General features: G+C 38.4%; 4 protein-coding genes and 1 long non-coding RNA gene across 11 annotated transcripts in view; 2 read left to right on the top strand and 3 right to left on the bottom strand.

Moving 5' to 3' along the window:
• The first annotated feature begins 32 nt into the window (after window positions 1-32).
• On the top strand, window positions 33-6,138 carry LOC143899459 (uncharacterized). 2 transcript variants are annotated; one of them, XR_013257499.1, is made up of 5 exons: window positions 33-1,257; window positions 2,625-2,799; window positions 3,004-4,773; window positions 4,850-5,200; window positions 5,256-6,138. It is a non-coding gene; the product is annotated as an uncharacterized LOC143899459 (long non-coding RNA). The 2 variants fall into 2 exon arrangements; XR_013257500.1 differs by lacking the exons at window positions 2,625-2,799; window positions 3,004-4,773 and having other exon boundaries at window positions 66-1,257.
• Window positions 1,923-5,368, bottom strand: LOC143899452 (uncharacterized). The gene is made up of 5 exons (XM_077409758.1): window positions 4,183-5,368; window positions 3,980-4,068; window positions 3,573-3,888; window positions 3,198-3,301; window positions 1,923-3,117 (listed from the first exon to the last, which is right to left on the bottom strand). Exons 1-5 carry the CDS (start codon window positions 5,366-5,368, stop codon window positions 2,437-2,439), a joined length of 2,376 nt encoding a protein of 791 aa, XP_077265884.1. The 3' UTR covers window positions 1,923-2,436.
• LOC143899457 (follicle cell protein 3C-1-like) lies at window positions 5,853-7,107 on the bottom strand. 2 transcript variants are annotated; one of them, XM_077409767.1, is made up of 4 exons: window positions 6,820-7,107; window positions 6,356-6,634; window positions 6,177-6,248; window positions 5,853-6,050 (listed from the first exon to the last, which is right to left on the bottom strand). In XM_077409767.1, exons 2-4 carry the CDS (start codon window positions 6,626-6,628, stop codon window positions 5,949-5,951), a joined length of 447 nt encoding a protein of 148 aa, XP_077265893.1. In that variant the 5' UTR covers window positions 6,629-6,634; window positions 6,820-7,107; the 3' UTR covers window positions 5,853-5,948. The 2 variants fall into 2 exon arrangements, with proteins under 2 accessions (XP_077265893.1, XP_077265892.1); XM_077409766.1 differs by having other exon boundaries at window positions 6,759-7,104.
• A 757-nt stretch (window positions 7,108-7,864) lies between these two features.
• Window positions 7,865-8,900, bottom strand: LOC143899456 (armadillo repeat-containing protein 7). Its single transcript, XM_077409765.1, has 3 exons — window positions 8,553-8,900; window positions 8,270-8,437; window positions 7,865-8,197 (listed from the first exon to the last, which is right to left on the bottom strand). The coding sequence occupies exons 1-3, from the start codon at window positions 8,659-8,661 to the stop codon at window positions 7,914-7,916; spliced, it is 561 nt and encodes a 186-aa protein (XP_077265891.1). The 5' UTR covers window positions 8,662-8,900; the 3' UTR covers window positions 7,865-7,913.
• A 124-nt stretch (window positions 8,901-9,024) lies between these two features.
• Stt3b (catalytic subunit 3B of the oligosaccharyltransferase complex) overlaps window positions 9,025-14,005 on the top strand; it is a 5,007-nt gene continuing 26 nt past the window's right edge. The window contains exons 1-8 of one of the 5 annotated variants that reach the window (XM_077409754.1): window positions 9,025-9,214; window positions 9,295-9,587; window positions 9,912-10,610; window positions 11,238-11,548; window positions 11,626-12,160; window positions 12,247-12,708; window positions 12,801-12,891; window positions 13,061-14,005. The exon at window positions 13,061-14,005 is cut by the window's right edge and continues 26 nt beyond it. In XM_077409754.1, coding sequence (XP_077265880.1) covers window positions 9,301-9,587; window positions 9,912-10,610; window positions 11,238-11,548; window positions 11,626-12,160; window positions 12,247-12,708; window positions 12,801-12,891; window positions 13,061-13,141 — 2,466 coding nt within the window. In that variant the 5' untranslated portion in view covers window positions 9,025-9,214; window positions 9,295-9,300 and the 3' untranslated portion in view covers window positions 13,142-14,005. Of the gene's footprint in view, window positions 9,588-9,911; window positions 10,611-11,237; window positions 11,549-11,625; window positions 12,161-12,246; window positions 12,709-12,800; window positions 12,892-13,016 lie in introns of all 5 variants that reach the window. The other 4 variants (XM_077409753.1, XM_077409756.1, XM_077409755.1 and 1 more) reach the window with 4 other exon arrangements.

Genomic DNA, 14,005 nt, shown 5'->3' with positions numbered 1-14,005 from the left:
TTTTCCGTAAGAGCTGCAAGTTGATTGGCTTAAACCGAAACTTAGACCAAGTTCTTGCATCGTGGACACCGGGCATTAAACCAAAACTTGAACCAAGTTCTTGCATCGTGGACACCGGGCTTTAAGCGACTAAAGTCGACACAAGCGACACAAGCGTCATTCTGTCTTTTTTCAACATCCACGGTCAGCTTTCCAGCAAGCGAACAGGGCCACAGGTATCGTTTTGTCTTTGTTAAGCCTGATCTACAATGTGCTCTTTGCTTTCTGTTTTTTGCTGTTTGCGACTATCCCGTATTTCGCAATTGCGTCGCGTAACGCGATGTTTTTTGCTCTCTGTCGCCTAAGATAAAAATTGACGAACTTCAGAAGAGACAAGAAACATCACGTTACGCGACGGAATTGCAAAATACGAGATAGTCGCAAAGAGGTTAAGAGCAAAACACAGAAAGCAAAGACCACATTGTAGATCAACCTTTATTCATTGCCAAAAAAGAAAGATAGAACGACGTTTGTGTCGGCTGGAAGCTCCCTATAACCAGTAGTATGTTCATTCAACTCTTTTTTGTATAATTTCGGGACTTATATGTGAACTAAACGTAAACTAAAAATTTAGATTAATTTTTTTCTTATTACATTTGTAAATTTTCATAAAATATTGTTGCATTTACTTCTCTTTAATTATAAAGTTTTATTTTATTTTATGCTTATTATTGTTTAAATTGTCCGCGCTGCACACTCAACAACATGGCCGATCATTTTACTTCGAGTTCTACTACGTTTACGCGAGCGTTACTTCTGTAGTAACTTACGATAATTCCTTCGCGTAAACGGGATTTTCCTTCGCGTAAACGGGATTTTGTAGTAACTTACGATAATTTACTCCGCGTAAACGGGTGAATTATCGTAAGTTACTACAGAAGTAACGCTCGCGTAAACGTAGTACGAGTGGGACTCAATCGACCACGTCGTCAATTGGCTGATTTAAAATAAAAATATCTGTTTGCGCGATTGCGGCGGTATCGTATATTGGGTATATCATTGGCGCTATATCAACAAACGCGAGAGGTTATGTCGCTTCATGCCCGTAATTTCGTAATTTGTTATTAAAGGGACTTTCTGAAGTCTCGAAAATTATCGCATACGATATTTTTATGAATATCACTACAAAATCACACTTTGCAAGTGTGCTATTGATTGCAAAGTGTGATATATAACATATCATATGCGATATTTTTCGAAAATTAAGGCTCTCGCGAGGTAAGGCCCTGCAAACAATAGAGCACATATTAGGAATAAGAATAAATATATCAAATATTACACAATATTAAAATATATAAATATAGGAAAAATATTAAGATATATAAATGTAGGAATATATTCCTATATTTATTATATAATCGTATATTTTATTCTTTTCTATTTACGTTAAGGCACAATGAAAAATATAAGGAACAGATATTAGCGATTAGGGCTAAAGAATCAAGAATAAAGTTGGACGCACGATGAAAAATACAGGCAATAGAAATAGGGAATAACACAGGGAATAGATTTTTAACCTATTCAAAAGCCGTGTATTAATTTGCTACACCAGCTTTATTCCTCTCTGATTTTTCTAATTGCTAATATCTGTTCCTTGTTCTTTATATTTTTCATTGTACGGGGGCCTTTACGTTTAATTATTATTTCTAATTCCGATTCTTAATATTTAATATTTATTCGTATTCTCTTAATATGTGCTCTATTGTGCGTAGAAGTTTCGAAAAACATCGTTTTATTATTCGTTTGTATAATTTAGTATTTCGTAACGTATACATCAAGTTATTTAATGACCAAAGTCATTATGTCTTGACAGAATACTCCTTGGAATACCCAATGTGTATTGAGTATCAAAGCGCTTGTACTTGTGCTTTTGCACTTAGATATTGTCATGTATAGCAGTCATTTTATTTTAGAAATCAATATATATCTGCTAAATTCGCTGTTATTTAGTTATTCCCAAGACTAATAAATTATATACAATTATTTTGTCTACACCGTCGATATGGGTGTATGGAAAGGTAAGGCCAACCAATTAAGAGGTAAAAGAGAGGAGCTTGAGGGGGGGATACATATAATACCTATAATATAAACTTTTGTTATATTCATTATATGGTTTAGTAAATACAAAACTTTATACATAGGGTATATGTTATAAGATTTTACATCTGCAATCAAATCAAGGGAAACACCGTTAAACGATCAGGACTAGTTCACCTCCTAGTTGGTTGACCTTACCTTTTCATACACTCTGTATAAAGATGGTAATCGAGTAACTACAGTTACATAAGTTTTATACTTAGAATAAATATCTCTAAATAAATTCTCTATATATTTATCTAGGACGGATGCTAATGCATCGTTAGTTTGTACTATCGCGTTATAAGTATCGTGTTTGCTTCATTTTCTATCCATACCGTACAGTAGTTCCTTCAGCGACTCTTCATTTATGGTTTGCAAAGAATCGGCGACATCCTTGTTATGATTGAAGCCTTGCTCCATACCTGGCTCTGTTAGATTTATTTGCACGCTGTCAGAGACCTGCGGGAAGTCTGTATAAGAATCTATCGGATTCTCTTTACGCTTAGGCGATGATACTCTCAAGTGCTCCATCTCGAACGTCGGAGACGACATGCTGGTTTCGAGGGGCGACATCACCATGGAAAAGAAATCGTTCGTGCTTTTCGCGTCTATCTTTTCGTTATGCGATTGCACCCTCTCAATCGATTCCGCCGACTCCTCGAGTCCAACGCTATTGAGATCGTTAGTATCCCACGTCTTGCTCTTCAAATCCTCGTTACTATTACCAGCATCTCTAAATTCAATGCCTTGTTCCTTTCTTTCGGAAGACATGTTATTTATTTCCGATTGCAGTGCTAGAACATGTTGTCCCTGCACGTTTATTATCAACACGAATTTGTTTTCCTCGTTGTCGGCGGTGTTCGTCATCGATTGACTTTCTTGCAGGATGTCGGCGGTCTGCGGCCCGACTGTTCCGTTCTCAGCCTCTCGGATATCTGGTATCAATTGCTGAGCACTGCCCGATGTTTGCACGGGGCATTTATGAGTTCTTTGACTCACCTATAAGCATGAATTGCGTGTGAGAGCTATTAGAAGACAAGAACGTAACGTCTCAAAACACTTGATGAAACACTTTGTACCTTGTATCGGAAGCTTTTGCCACACATTGTGCATTTATAAGGCATCACTCCTGTGTGAATTCGACGATGGACTAAGTACGAAACACGCTGACGGAAACATTTTCCTACGGAAGAATTAGTACGGCAGTTGTAGGAGGATTATTATTTATCACTGTCGTGTGGCTTGTGCAGCACATTTACAAGATAAAATGCCCGGCGTGAAATTATCTTGTGAGAATTGCCTGCTTTTAAGTAAGCCATGCACGGCACACCATAATATTACAGACACTACGCAAACAAAATAATTTATGTTAACTGTTAGTCAATCCCAAACGATTATTCATGGTTAATTCTGCGTCGGCTCGTCTTTAACGTTCGTTCTTTTCGCAAACGTACCACATGTCTCGCATGCGAACGGCTTCTCCCCGGTGTGAATCCTCTCGTGATTATGTAGCGTAGAGAGTTCTTTGAACGATCTACCGCAAGTCGTGCAGGTGTGCGGCTTATCATCTTTATGATAAAGTCTGTGTTTGTGATACGATTGCTGGAAGGTAAAGCTCTTGTCGCATATTTTACACTTGTACGGCATCTCTCCCGAGTGCAGCCGTTTGTGCTTCTTCAGAAAATATTTGGTCGTGAACATCTTACTGCAAGTGTCGCACTCCCACTGTTTGCCCTCGTGGGTCTTCAAATGTTGTATCACATGTTGCTCCTGAAACGAAAGCGAGAGGAAAATTAATAAATTGTTGAGAGGCACCATTTGTAACAAATATTATAAACAAAACGCTCGGAAATATCCTTACTTTCTTGAATTTCTTTCCGCATGTGGGACACGTGTATCCAGCGTCGCCTGGGCATGCGACTTCAATTTGGTCGTCTTTAGAAAAAGAACCTGTCACGCGTGAAAAAACTTTTGTTTACGCATTGAATTATTAAACTATATATATATAGTTTAATACTACGTATTATATCGAATTAATTATTTACGTGTAATGTAATCACTTGCCTAAATTATGTCCGATATGCGCCACTCTCATATGCACCATTAAACTGCCTCGCATTTTAAATACCTTGGAGCACAGATGGCAAGAATAATTCTTAGGAACTTTCTCTAAGCTATTGCTTGAGTCCTGCTCGTGCACTAATTGCTTGTGCAAAGCCAAGATGTTGGTGTCAGGAAAGTGAAAACCGCATACGTTACATCTTTCCGTTTTTTCTTTCGGTGCTATCGTACGGAAGGCTCTGGTACTTGGTTGCGTGTGAGGCACTATTTGCCTGTGGTCTAAATTTTTATTTTGATCCCCGACATTCGTTTTCCTCGTATCAGGCAAGTTCTCCGTACCATTGTGCTCTTCTGGTGGCTCTTTCGCGCAAACATTTGCCATTACATTCTGGATTGGTTGGAAATTAGGGTCACGTTCTTCCTCAAGTAAATCTCTTATCATCAGTCTTTCCTTTATGACACATTGGCCGCTGTTCGATTCGATGCATTCCCTTCCAATATCTCGATAGATATTGGCATCTACAGTCCCTGCCACCTTTGTCGCAATAATTAAATCCGATATAGCCGTTTTCTCCGCCTGTATAGATTCCTGGGGTACGTTCAAGTGTTTGATATTGTCGTTACAAAAATATTGCGTCGCACAATTTTTTTCCAATGTTCCTTGTTGCAGATTTGCGGTCGTTCTCTGGGCTGCGTTGTGATTCCCGTCTGATTGCGGAAGGATGTTCACGTTACGACTGTAATCTGATTGACTCGCGCCTCTCATCGATGAATTTTGGCTTTGCGTTTTAGGCTGAGAGTTTACAACAGAGACATCGTTCCCTACATTCGACACACCAGAATCTGACGGCTCTATGCAAGTCCTGTTGTTGCCACTTACAGCTTTGCCTAATTGCTTCAATGTATCCCAGTCCTGTGGAGCAACGTTGTGCGCGTTATGGACGGCGACCAGATGCCCATCGGCGGCAGCAACATCCGCAAATTTAGACGGTTCTGCTGTACCGCTGCTCAGATTGATTGTGTGAGCAAATAGATGTATAGTTAATTTATCTATGCCTAACAGTACCTCATTACAGACGGGACATATGAGGGGTCGAGTCGCTACACTTACAAGTCCGGCTCGTAACGCGTCAAACGTCAAGAATCCGGGTTGCGAGCACAGCGGACACGTCAGAACTCGTGCGCACATTTTGCGTATTCGACCACCACGGAATCTCTCGTATTGTTTCCCTATGGTGCGCGTGTATCACGCGTCTTTGCTAGTATCTATAAAACGTGGCGCTTATGACTGTATGACACCGGTTGGTTTTAATCGTTTTAATATATTCACAGGTAGTCGACCAAACTTTGAGCGGTCGTAAAATTGCAACGATAAATAGTATGATTGTGTAATTTAAAGCTGACATTGTAATCCGATTGAAGTTCCCGAGGTTACGCTTGAACTTGACCTAGTGATGCAAAGTGGAGGTTCGGGATATGCCTTAATATTACTCCGATAGTTTTATGAATTGCCAGACTGACGCGTACACAAAATTTCTCACACCTCGAAGTCTAAATATAGAAGGATGGTTTGAGATATTCGTGCTGAATTCCTGCGTGTCTTTGTAGAGCGTATCTGATGATCGACAAGCTATATTTAGACAAGCGGTGGGATATTCAAAGTACTATGGGCGTCAAGTTAATGCATTTATTAGAAATTGCTATTAGAATTGTCAAAGTTACAAACTATAGTTGTCTTACAGAGATGCTATCTTATAAATATACGTTAATCAACATTTATATGGCGTGCCATCTTTACAGCAATATTCTCTACCGGATGACAGATTCGTATTTGTCCACTCATCTTTGCAATTCTTGATAAAGAGATAAGCCTGCAAAGAAATATCGTATGGTTTCACTACACGAAATAATTCTGTTTTTATAACACACAATTTCAAATAAAGATATAATAAATATTAATTTATATGTGTATGTTATATGTGCATGTGTATGCTCACCCTTTCTTTGTGACAATCACGATCTATAGAAGCACAGAGAATTGCTGGACTATTTGGTAAATGTTTTACTATCTGTGAAATATTTTAATCTTTCATTATTAACAAATATTCCAGCTTAAAAATATCATGGAAAAAAAATATATAATATTCCTTACGAGAATAAAAATTTAAAAACTCACAGCATCGAGACATTTGTTGATGCAAAGTTTGTTCCCGACAGTATTACATGGAAGCGGATCGGGATGTTCATGGAGAAGTGCAGGATATCCTTTAGGTTGCTCCTTGCTGCCTTTTTTGAATTGTCCGCTTAAGAATACGGCACAGACGCAACCGGTTGACTGTTCTTTTGTATTTGGAGACTTATATTGTGGCTTAATAGTACTTGTAACAGTACTATTACTTTCTGCGTAAGAATACGATATGCAAAGAGCCATCACTAATGTTAAATACATTTTGACCTGGAATGTAGGTTGCTGTTATTATTTTAACATCGCTTTCTGTTCAATCTTAACTATATTAGCCAGATTAATTTATATTAAATGATTCCAAAAAATAATTGGAGAGATAAAACGAGAAGCATACCTTTTTCTGAGAAATATCCGTAATCATTTGTCAATAATTAAATTAAATTGCTTATACTCACTGCAGATTTCTTTCTGCAGAACTTCACTGTATCACCTATTACCTCACAAAACTCCACTCGAATGTACGGCCGATGCTTTAAATCTTTAAAGTTATATTGTGTCGCAATGCTTCCATGGGCCACATTTGGAATGCTTGCTAAGCAAAACCTCAGATTTTAGTAAGAGTTCCATTTTAATTGTTTGTATTTATGATCGAGATATACCATGTGCATTTGCAACAGCCAATATTTAACTTAAATTTCGATGATATTCAGATACGATTGTAAAGAGAACACTTTTAAAGAATAATTGTAAACTCTACATATAAATATCTATTCTCTACAATTATCAAGAGATCAATAAAGAAGTATCTATACATACACATCTTGTAACAGAAAAATTTTATTGTTTCATTAAATTTTTATTAAATAATTTTTATTTTCATAATTCTATATACTAAATATTAAATATTTTTACAGTATGTGTAAATAATAAAATATTATAGACACAATATTATATGTAAGTATATTACAATATCTTTCTCATAAGTTTTGCTTCTCCTTCTAATACTATTCTATCTCCATTAGCAATACACATGTACGCACATTTAATGATTTTTCTCACCGATGTAATTTTTATTATGACTTCTACAGTATCGCCAGCATAACACGGTTTAGGAAACGTGAGATTTTGTTCAATAACTATGGTACCTGCACCAGGTAACTTTGTACCAATTAAGCCTGAAACTAGGCCGTTAAGCAAAGCACCATGCGCAATATTTCTTGCTGATTCAGTGTGTATCGGATTATGATCGCCTGTCAATTCAGCAAACTTAAGTATGTCGTCATTTGTTATCACTTTTAAAACTGACACTTGGTCTCCCTCTCTCAGATTGTTCATTGTTGTATCAGCAAACGATCTTATTTTGGAAGTTCTTACAGAGTGGTTTTTGAGAAACCCGGCAAAGAATCGAATTAGCTTCATGATGTTATCTCTTACACATGCAAGTTACAAATTTATCGATTTATAGAATGGAGCGCTTAATTATAAATAAGGAGCATTAGATTTAACTATTTAATAAAGTAGATTTATTTACTTTTCACAAACAGGCTAATTATAGTTCTCTCTTCGCTTTCTCCGCGTCATTCACTTTACAATAGTCGTCCAGGAACAAAGTTGCCATGTTTTTAACACGCGTATGTTCATATGACACATCCGAAAGTTCCCGCATGCGTTTAATTATTTTGGGCGATGTTATCTCCTCTACCGACTCAGATGTGACCAAGAACATCAAGGTAGTAATTGTTGTGAGCAAGATTTCCTCATCTTCAGAAAAAAGTAACGATGATACTAACTCGACACCTCGATTACGCAGGATGTATATCTTATTTATTGCATCTGAAAGAACAGTATTACGTATAATGCAGCAAATATTACGTGATTCTTTATCTGTATTATAAATATGCTTACCTAAACATAAATTGCAGAGACCAGCGACGCCAAAACGTACCAACTTTGGATTGCTTTCGGACAAGGCGTTGAGAAATATATCGATTACTTTTAGCTGCCTTATGTATCCGTAGTTTACAGGGTCATAGGCAAAGTTCGCTAAGTTTGCCAGTACTTGCTCCTGCGCGTCTAATAATTTGAAACACGATTTATTATTGTTATTGAACATGCGAGAAATGTAATATATTTTATTGATAGAACATCTTTTTGTAAGCGAGATACTAAACAGCGTTAATCTTTTTACCTTTAGACGACGTTGTATTATATTCAGTGGCCAATAGCTTTAAAAAATCATAACGCCCAATAGGATTCTTCCCTGTGCGTTTTATCAACCTGGCCTTACTGGAGAACATTTGAGTCTCTCGATGTATTTTATTTATAATATATTATTATTTATGATATATATATAATAATTCTTCTGTTACTTCTTCTTCTCCTTAAAAATAGCCCTAATGCCCCGGAAGGCCTTCCTCTAATGATTATGTTCTGCAACAACAATTGCATTGATTTCAAAACAATAGGCTGCTGTCCGATTCACGCTCCGTACACAGATTCTATTTTTATATAAAAAAAGATATGTAACGAAAAATTAGGTTAAGTCGATTATGGCTGCGTTCGAAAACTTCACTCGGATAGAGGACATTTCTAGGGGGAAACAAAATAAGCCTAGGGGGAGGTCGCACAGATCACCTGGTAACACTGGCGACTGCTACGCTGGAAGCACATGGAAGTCATGTTTAACACGTAGCCGGCGTTCGACGTGTCCTAGCCTTCGAGAGGTTTAGGAGTTTAGGTGTGTAGCGAGACATTTGATAATTCGTCGCGCGCCGTTTACGACTCGCGCAACGTGTGTCGCGCGCGGGACCGCGGAGCAAGTTCTGATGCACATATGGCGAACGCCACGTTGTGAGTATCGATAACGCGGATATATATATACGGTGTCGTACGTCTAATAATCCACGCTCGTGGTGGACGCGGGGCAACAGAAAAACATGTTGCCGAACAAGTCGTCGTTGTCGCAACAGCAACAGCAGCAGCAATTGCCCCCGTCTTCTTCGTCATCGTCCTCGTCCTCCATGTCGTCGGCCAACGCGAAGGTCATGTTCCCCGACAAAAGGTCGACGATCAAGCAGATGAAGTCCTCCACGCTGATGAACAACGCCGGCTTCAGCTCCCTCATCACCTTCACCGTTCTCCTGCTCGCCTGGATCTCGGGCTTCGCCTCGAGGCTCTTCGCGGTCATACGCTTCGAGAGCATCATACACGAATTCGATCCCTGGTAGGTATTCGGCGCGCGGTCGTTCAACCGTGCCGAGTGTTATCGTATCCCATGAAGGGACGATAAATTCTCGTTGTAATATTTTGCCGTTATGTAACGAGAGCGCGAGATAACGGACGACATTTCGTACTTAAATGGAAACATGTGGGGGAATTAAGTATTGATGGATTAAATAATTTATAATTTGTTAACTTCTATCTTGTTTCTTCAATTGCCTGTACATTGATTTATTTCGACAAAATAAATAGCATTTTAAGAAACAAAACATTAAACAACGCTGAATTTTTATCTGGTTGAGATGTGATAAATGTATTTCAAATTCAGGTTCAACTACAGAGCGACGGCATATATGGTGCAGCATGGATTCTACAATTTTCTAAATTGGTTCGACGAACGGGCTTGGTATCCATTGGGTCGGATTGTTGGCGGAACCGTCTATCCTGGGCTCATGATAACATCTGGATCGATACACTACATACTGCACTCTCTGAACATACCCGTGCATATAAGAGACATATGTGTATTCCTAGCTCCAATTTTTAGTGGCCTTACTGCCATATCGACGTATTTATTAACGAAGGAAATATGGAGTGCCGGAGCTGGCTTGTTTGCCGCTTGTTTTATCGCCATTGTACCTGGCTACATCTCGAGATCCGTAGCCGGCAGTTACGACAACGAGGGAATCGCGATCTTCGCATTGCAAATTACTTACTATCTTTGGGTTAAATCAGTCAAAACCGGCTCGATCTTCTGGGCGAGTGTAACTGCCCTGTCTTACTTTTACATGGTATCGGCATGGGGTGGATACGTGTTCATTATCAATCTGATTCCACTCCATGTATTTGCCTTACTGGTTCTTAATCGCTTTAGCAATCGGTTATTTACCAGTTATACCACGTTTTACGTTCTTGGACTTTTACTGAGTATGCAAATACCGTTCGTCGGTTTTCAGCCGATTAGAACTTCCGAGCACATGGCAGCGAGTGGTGTATTCGGTCTTATAATCTTTGTAGCAGCGTTTAGGTATGTATTGTATTTCTATAATGTTAATTGACTTGTTATTTGCATTATTTTAATCTACATTATCTATCTGTAGTGATACAACCGCATGTTTCTAAAATGTTTATAAAATTTTGCTAGACTATCAACATATTTCACTAGCTTCTGAACTCTCAACTGCAAGCATAAATATATAGTAAAATGCCAATACTTACATCCAATACATGGATAAAATGCATCCACAAATAGTTCAATGGTTGATTAAAATTGCCTCTTTCTGTCTAAATTGATAATCACGAGGATAAAAGATAAAACAGAAATAAAGGACTTGATTAAAGTCTATTGCTAACAGAATGTGTAAAAATAGTGCAAACTAAAAGACTTACAATTATATAAAGTTTAATAGTGAATTCAAACTTTATTGTCATATCCAATGCCGAACAATATCAAATAATGCTTCCATAGTTATCTTAATTTGGAAAATTTTACTTATACTATCCTGCAACTATTGGTTTATAACACCGAAAAAATTTGCGTCTATGTCTGTATAGCATATTTTTCATCCAAAAATTACATTGATGAGAATTGACCCAGACATTTTGGAAACACGCCAATTGCAGTGTACTCATATCGCGGTTTCTCTGATTCCAGATACTTAAGAACTGTACTTACTAAGTCCGAGATGAAATATTTCGGTGGTGTGGTGGCTGTAACAACTGCTATGCTCCTATTCATTCTGATCGTATTAACGTACGCCGGCGTCGTCGCCCCCTGGAGCGGTAGATTTTACTCATTGTGGGATACCGGTTATGCCAAGATACATATCCCTATAATAGCATCTGTATCGGAACATCAACCGACAACTTGGTTCAGCTTTTTCTTTGATCTGCATGTTCTTGTCGCATTGTTCCCGGTCGGTCTTTGGTACTGCATTACACACGTCAATGATGAACGTGTCTTTGGTAAGAATTCGCGATCCTCGAATATGTCTTGGGATAAAATATCATTAACGATAACTAATATTCGATCTTCTTTGCAGTCGTACTGTACGCCATAAGTGCCGTTTATTTCGCTGGTGTGATGGTAAGGCTTATGTTGACCTTGACTCCGGTGGTGTGTATGCTGGCCGGTGTTGCTGTCAGCAGACTCGTGGAACTGTTCTTCAAAGAGGAGGACAGGGACGGAAACAACGGTAGCGAGAGCAACGAGGAGAGCGAGGAAGAAAGAGAGAGAAGTCCCGGTAGAGCTTTATACGATAAAGCCGGTAAACTTCGTAGAATGAAGCACGAAAGGTCAAAAGGCAACGGTGACGGATTAGGTCCCAATCTCCGTAACGTTGTTCTCATCGGCATGCTGATGCTGCTGATGATGTTTACCGTGCACTGCACGTGGGTGACCAGCAACGCTTACTCTAGTCCATCTATCGTTTTGGCATCTTACAGTAACGACGGCGGCAGGGCTATACTGGACGATTTTCGAGAGGCTTATTATTGGTTAGCCCAAAACACGGCCAATGACGCGAGAGTCATGAGCTGGTGGGATTACGGATACCAGATTGCTGGTATGGCTAACAGGTACAACACTTATAAGGTCATATGTATTTAAATTAATATATATGTGAAAGCGATTTGACATTGCTACGTCAATTTCCCTTTTGCAGAACTACCCTCGTGGACAATAATACATGGAATAATTCGCACATAGCTCTGGTCGGTAAAGCGATGAGCTCGAACGAAAGTGCTGCTTACGAGATCATGACGTCCCTGGATGTGGACTACGTGTTGATCATTTTTGGCGGGATGATTGGATATAGTGGTGACGATATCAACAAATTCTTATGGATGGTCCGTATCGCCGAAGGCGAACATCCCCAGGACATTCGTGAGAGTGATTATTTCACCGAAAGGGGGGAATTCCGCGTCGATTCTGAAGGCTCCCCAACTCTACTGAACTCACTGATGTACAAGCTGAGTTACTACCGGTTCGGGGACGTTAAAATAGACTATCGGTCGCCTTACGGTTACGATCGTACTCGTAATGCGGAAATAGGCAATAAGAACTTCCACTTAACATATCTGGAGGAAGCTTACACCACTGAGCATTGGCTTGTCAGGATTTACAGGTGAATTGTGATAGCTTTCTCTTATAATTAAATGTATCACTACTTTCCTGTTATTGTCCTGCGTTGATATTAATCTCGAAACACGTTCGTAGGGTGAAGAAACCAGCGGAGTTTAATAGACCAAGAATTCCGATTTCCGAGCGAGTTATCACACGCCGTGCGAATTCGTATATTAGCAAAAAGGTTGGTATGCATATATTACATTTATGATAAAGTCTTAAGGTAAAGAATAATAGATTTATCTTTTTTTATTCGTACGATTTTTCGTATCGTTTTGCCGTTTTTATCGTTACGCATCGATTGATCAGGAAACGTAGTTGAAGTTATGGGGGGTCGGGCATTGATGTTTCAGAATGCACGGCGTAAGCGAGGTTTCATAAAAGGCCGGCCAGTTGTTATTAAAGGACAGAAACCTCAACGACGAACGACGTAACGAAGATTCGCTGACTATTTCATAAACAGTTTGCAAATACAACTTTTGTAATAAAAGAATTACCGTCCCTTGGGTCTACCACAAACTATACCTCGAACTAAGAATTTAATGTCGTCAGAACAGTTCAACCGACTTGAAGAATAGAATATTCCAAGAATGACAGTTTTTTTTTTTTTTTATTCTTGTCTCCAGAACAGGTAGACAGATTGGTAGTCTTACGAATATTGTATTCACGAATCTTCTTTCTTATAATGTTTGGTTCATACGTATGTACACATTGTTATTCGTCTTTCGTTTACGTTATCCATTTTTCGTAAGAGAAAAATCGTTTGTTATTGCATAATTACATCATTTATTAATGTAACGAACATCTTTTTTTAAATTACTACGAAAGATCACACGTAATCATCTCCGATATAATTGAGTAAATATATTTCGAGATATATTTATATGAATATATATTTATTAGAGCAAATCACACAAATGTACATTTTTTTCTTTTTTTCACGTTCTAAGGGAATTAAATTCTTCGTTTAATTATTTTTCCCTTGAGCCAATTGTGCATTTAATAGTTAATGATGTAAAATAACTTGAAATTTATTTGTTATCAATTAACAATTGTATGGAGGTCTCAATGTAAATTGAGATTCGTAAGGCATCCTAGTATATACACACACGTTTATGTTACATAATATGTTTTAATATATTACATGGTATTTCGTCGGGTGGAGTTTGTCAAAAAATGAGCGGACTTCTGCCGATTTTCAGCAGGAACATCGGAACGATCGAGCGTATGTGTCACGTGTACACAGTTTGTTGTATAGCACCTTGTTGAAAGATAAACATTTGTGATAACACAGTGTT

This window comes from Temnothorax americanus, unplaced genomic scaffold (assembly GCF_048541705.1).
Source record: "Temnothorax americanus isolate GAGA-0224 unplaced genomic scaffold, ASM4854170v1 Scaffold27, whole genome shotgun sequence".
Classification (NCBI taxonomy): Eukaryota; Metazoa; Arthropoda; class Insecta; order Hymenoptera; family Formicidae; genus Temnothorax; species Temnothorax americanus.
Note: the sequence above shows the minus strand (reverse complement) of the source record. Positions and strands in the feature narration are given on the sequence as shown.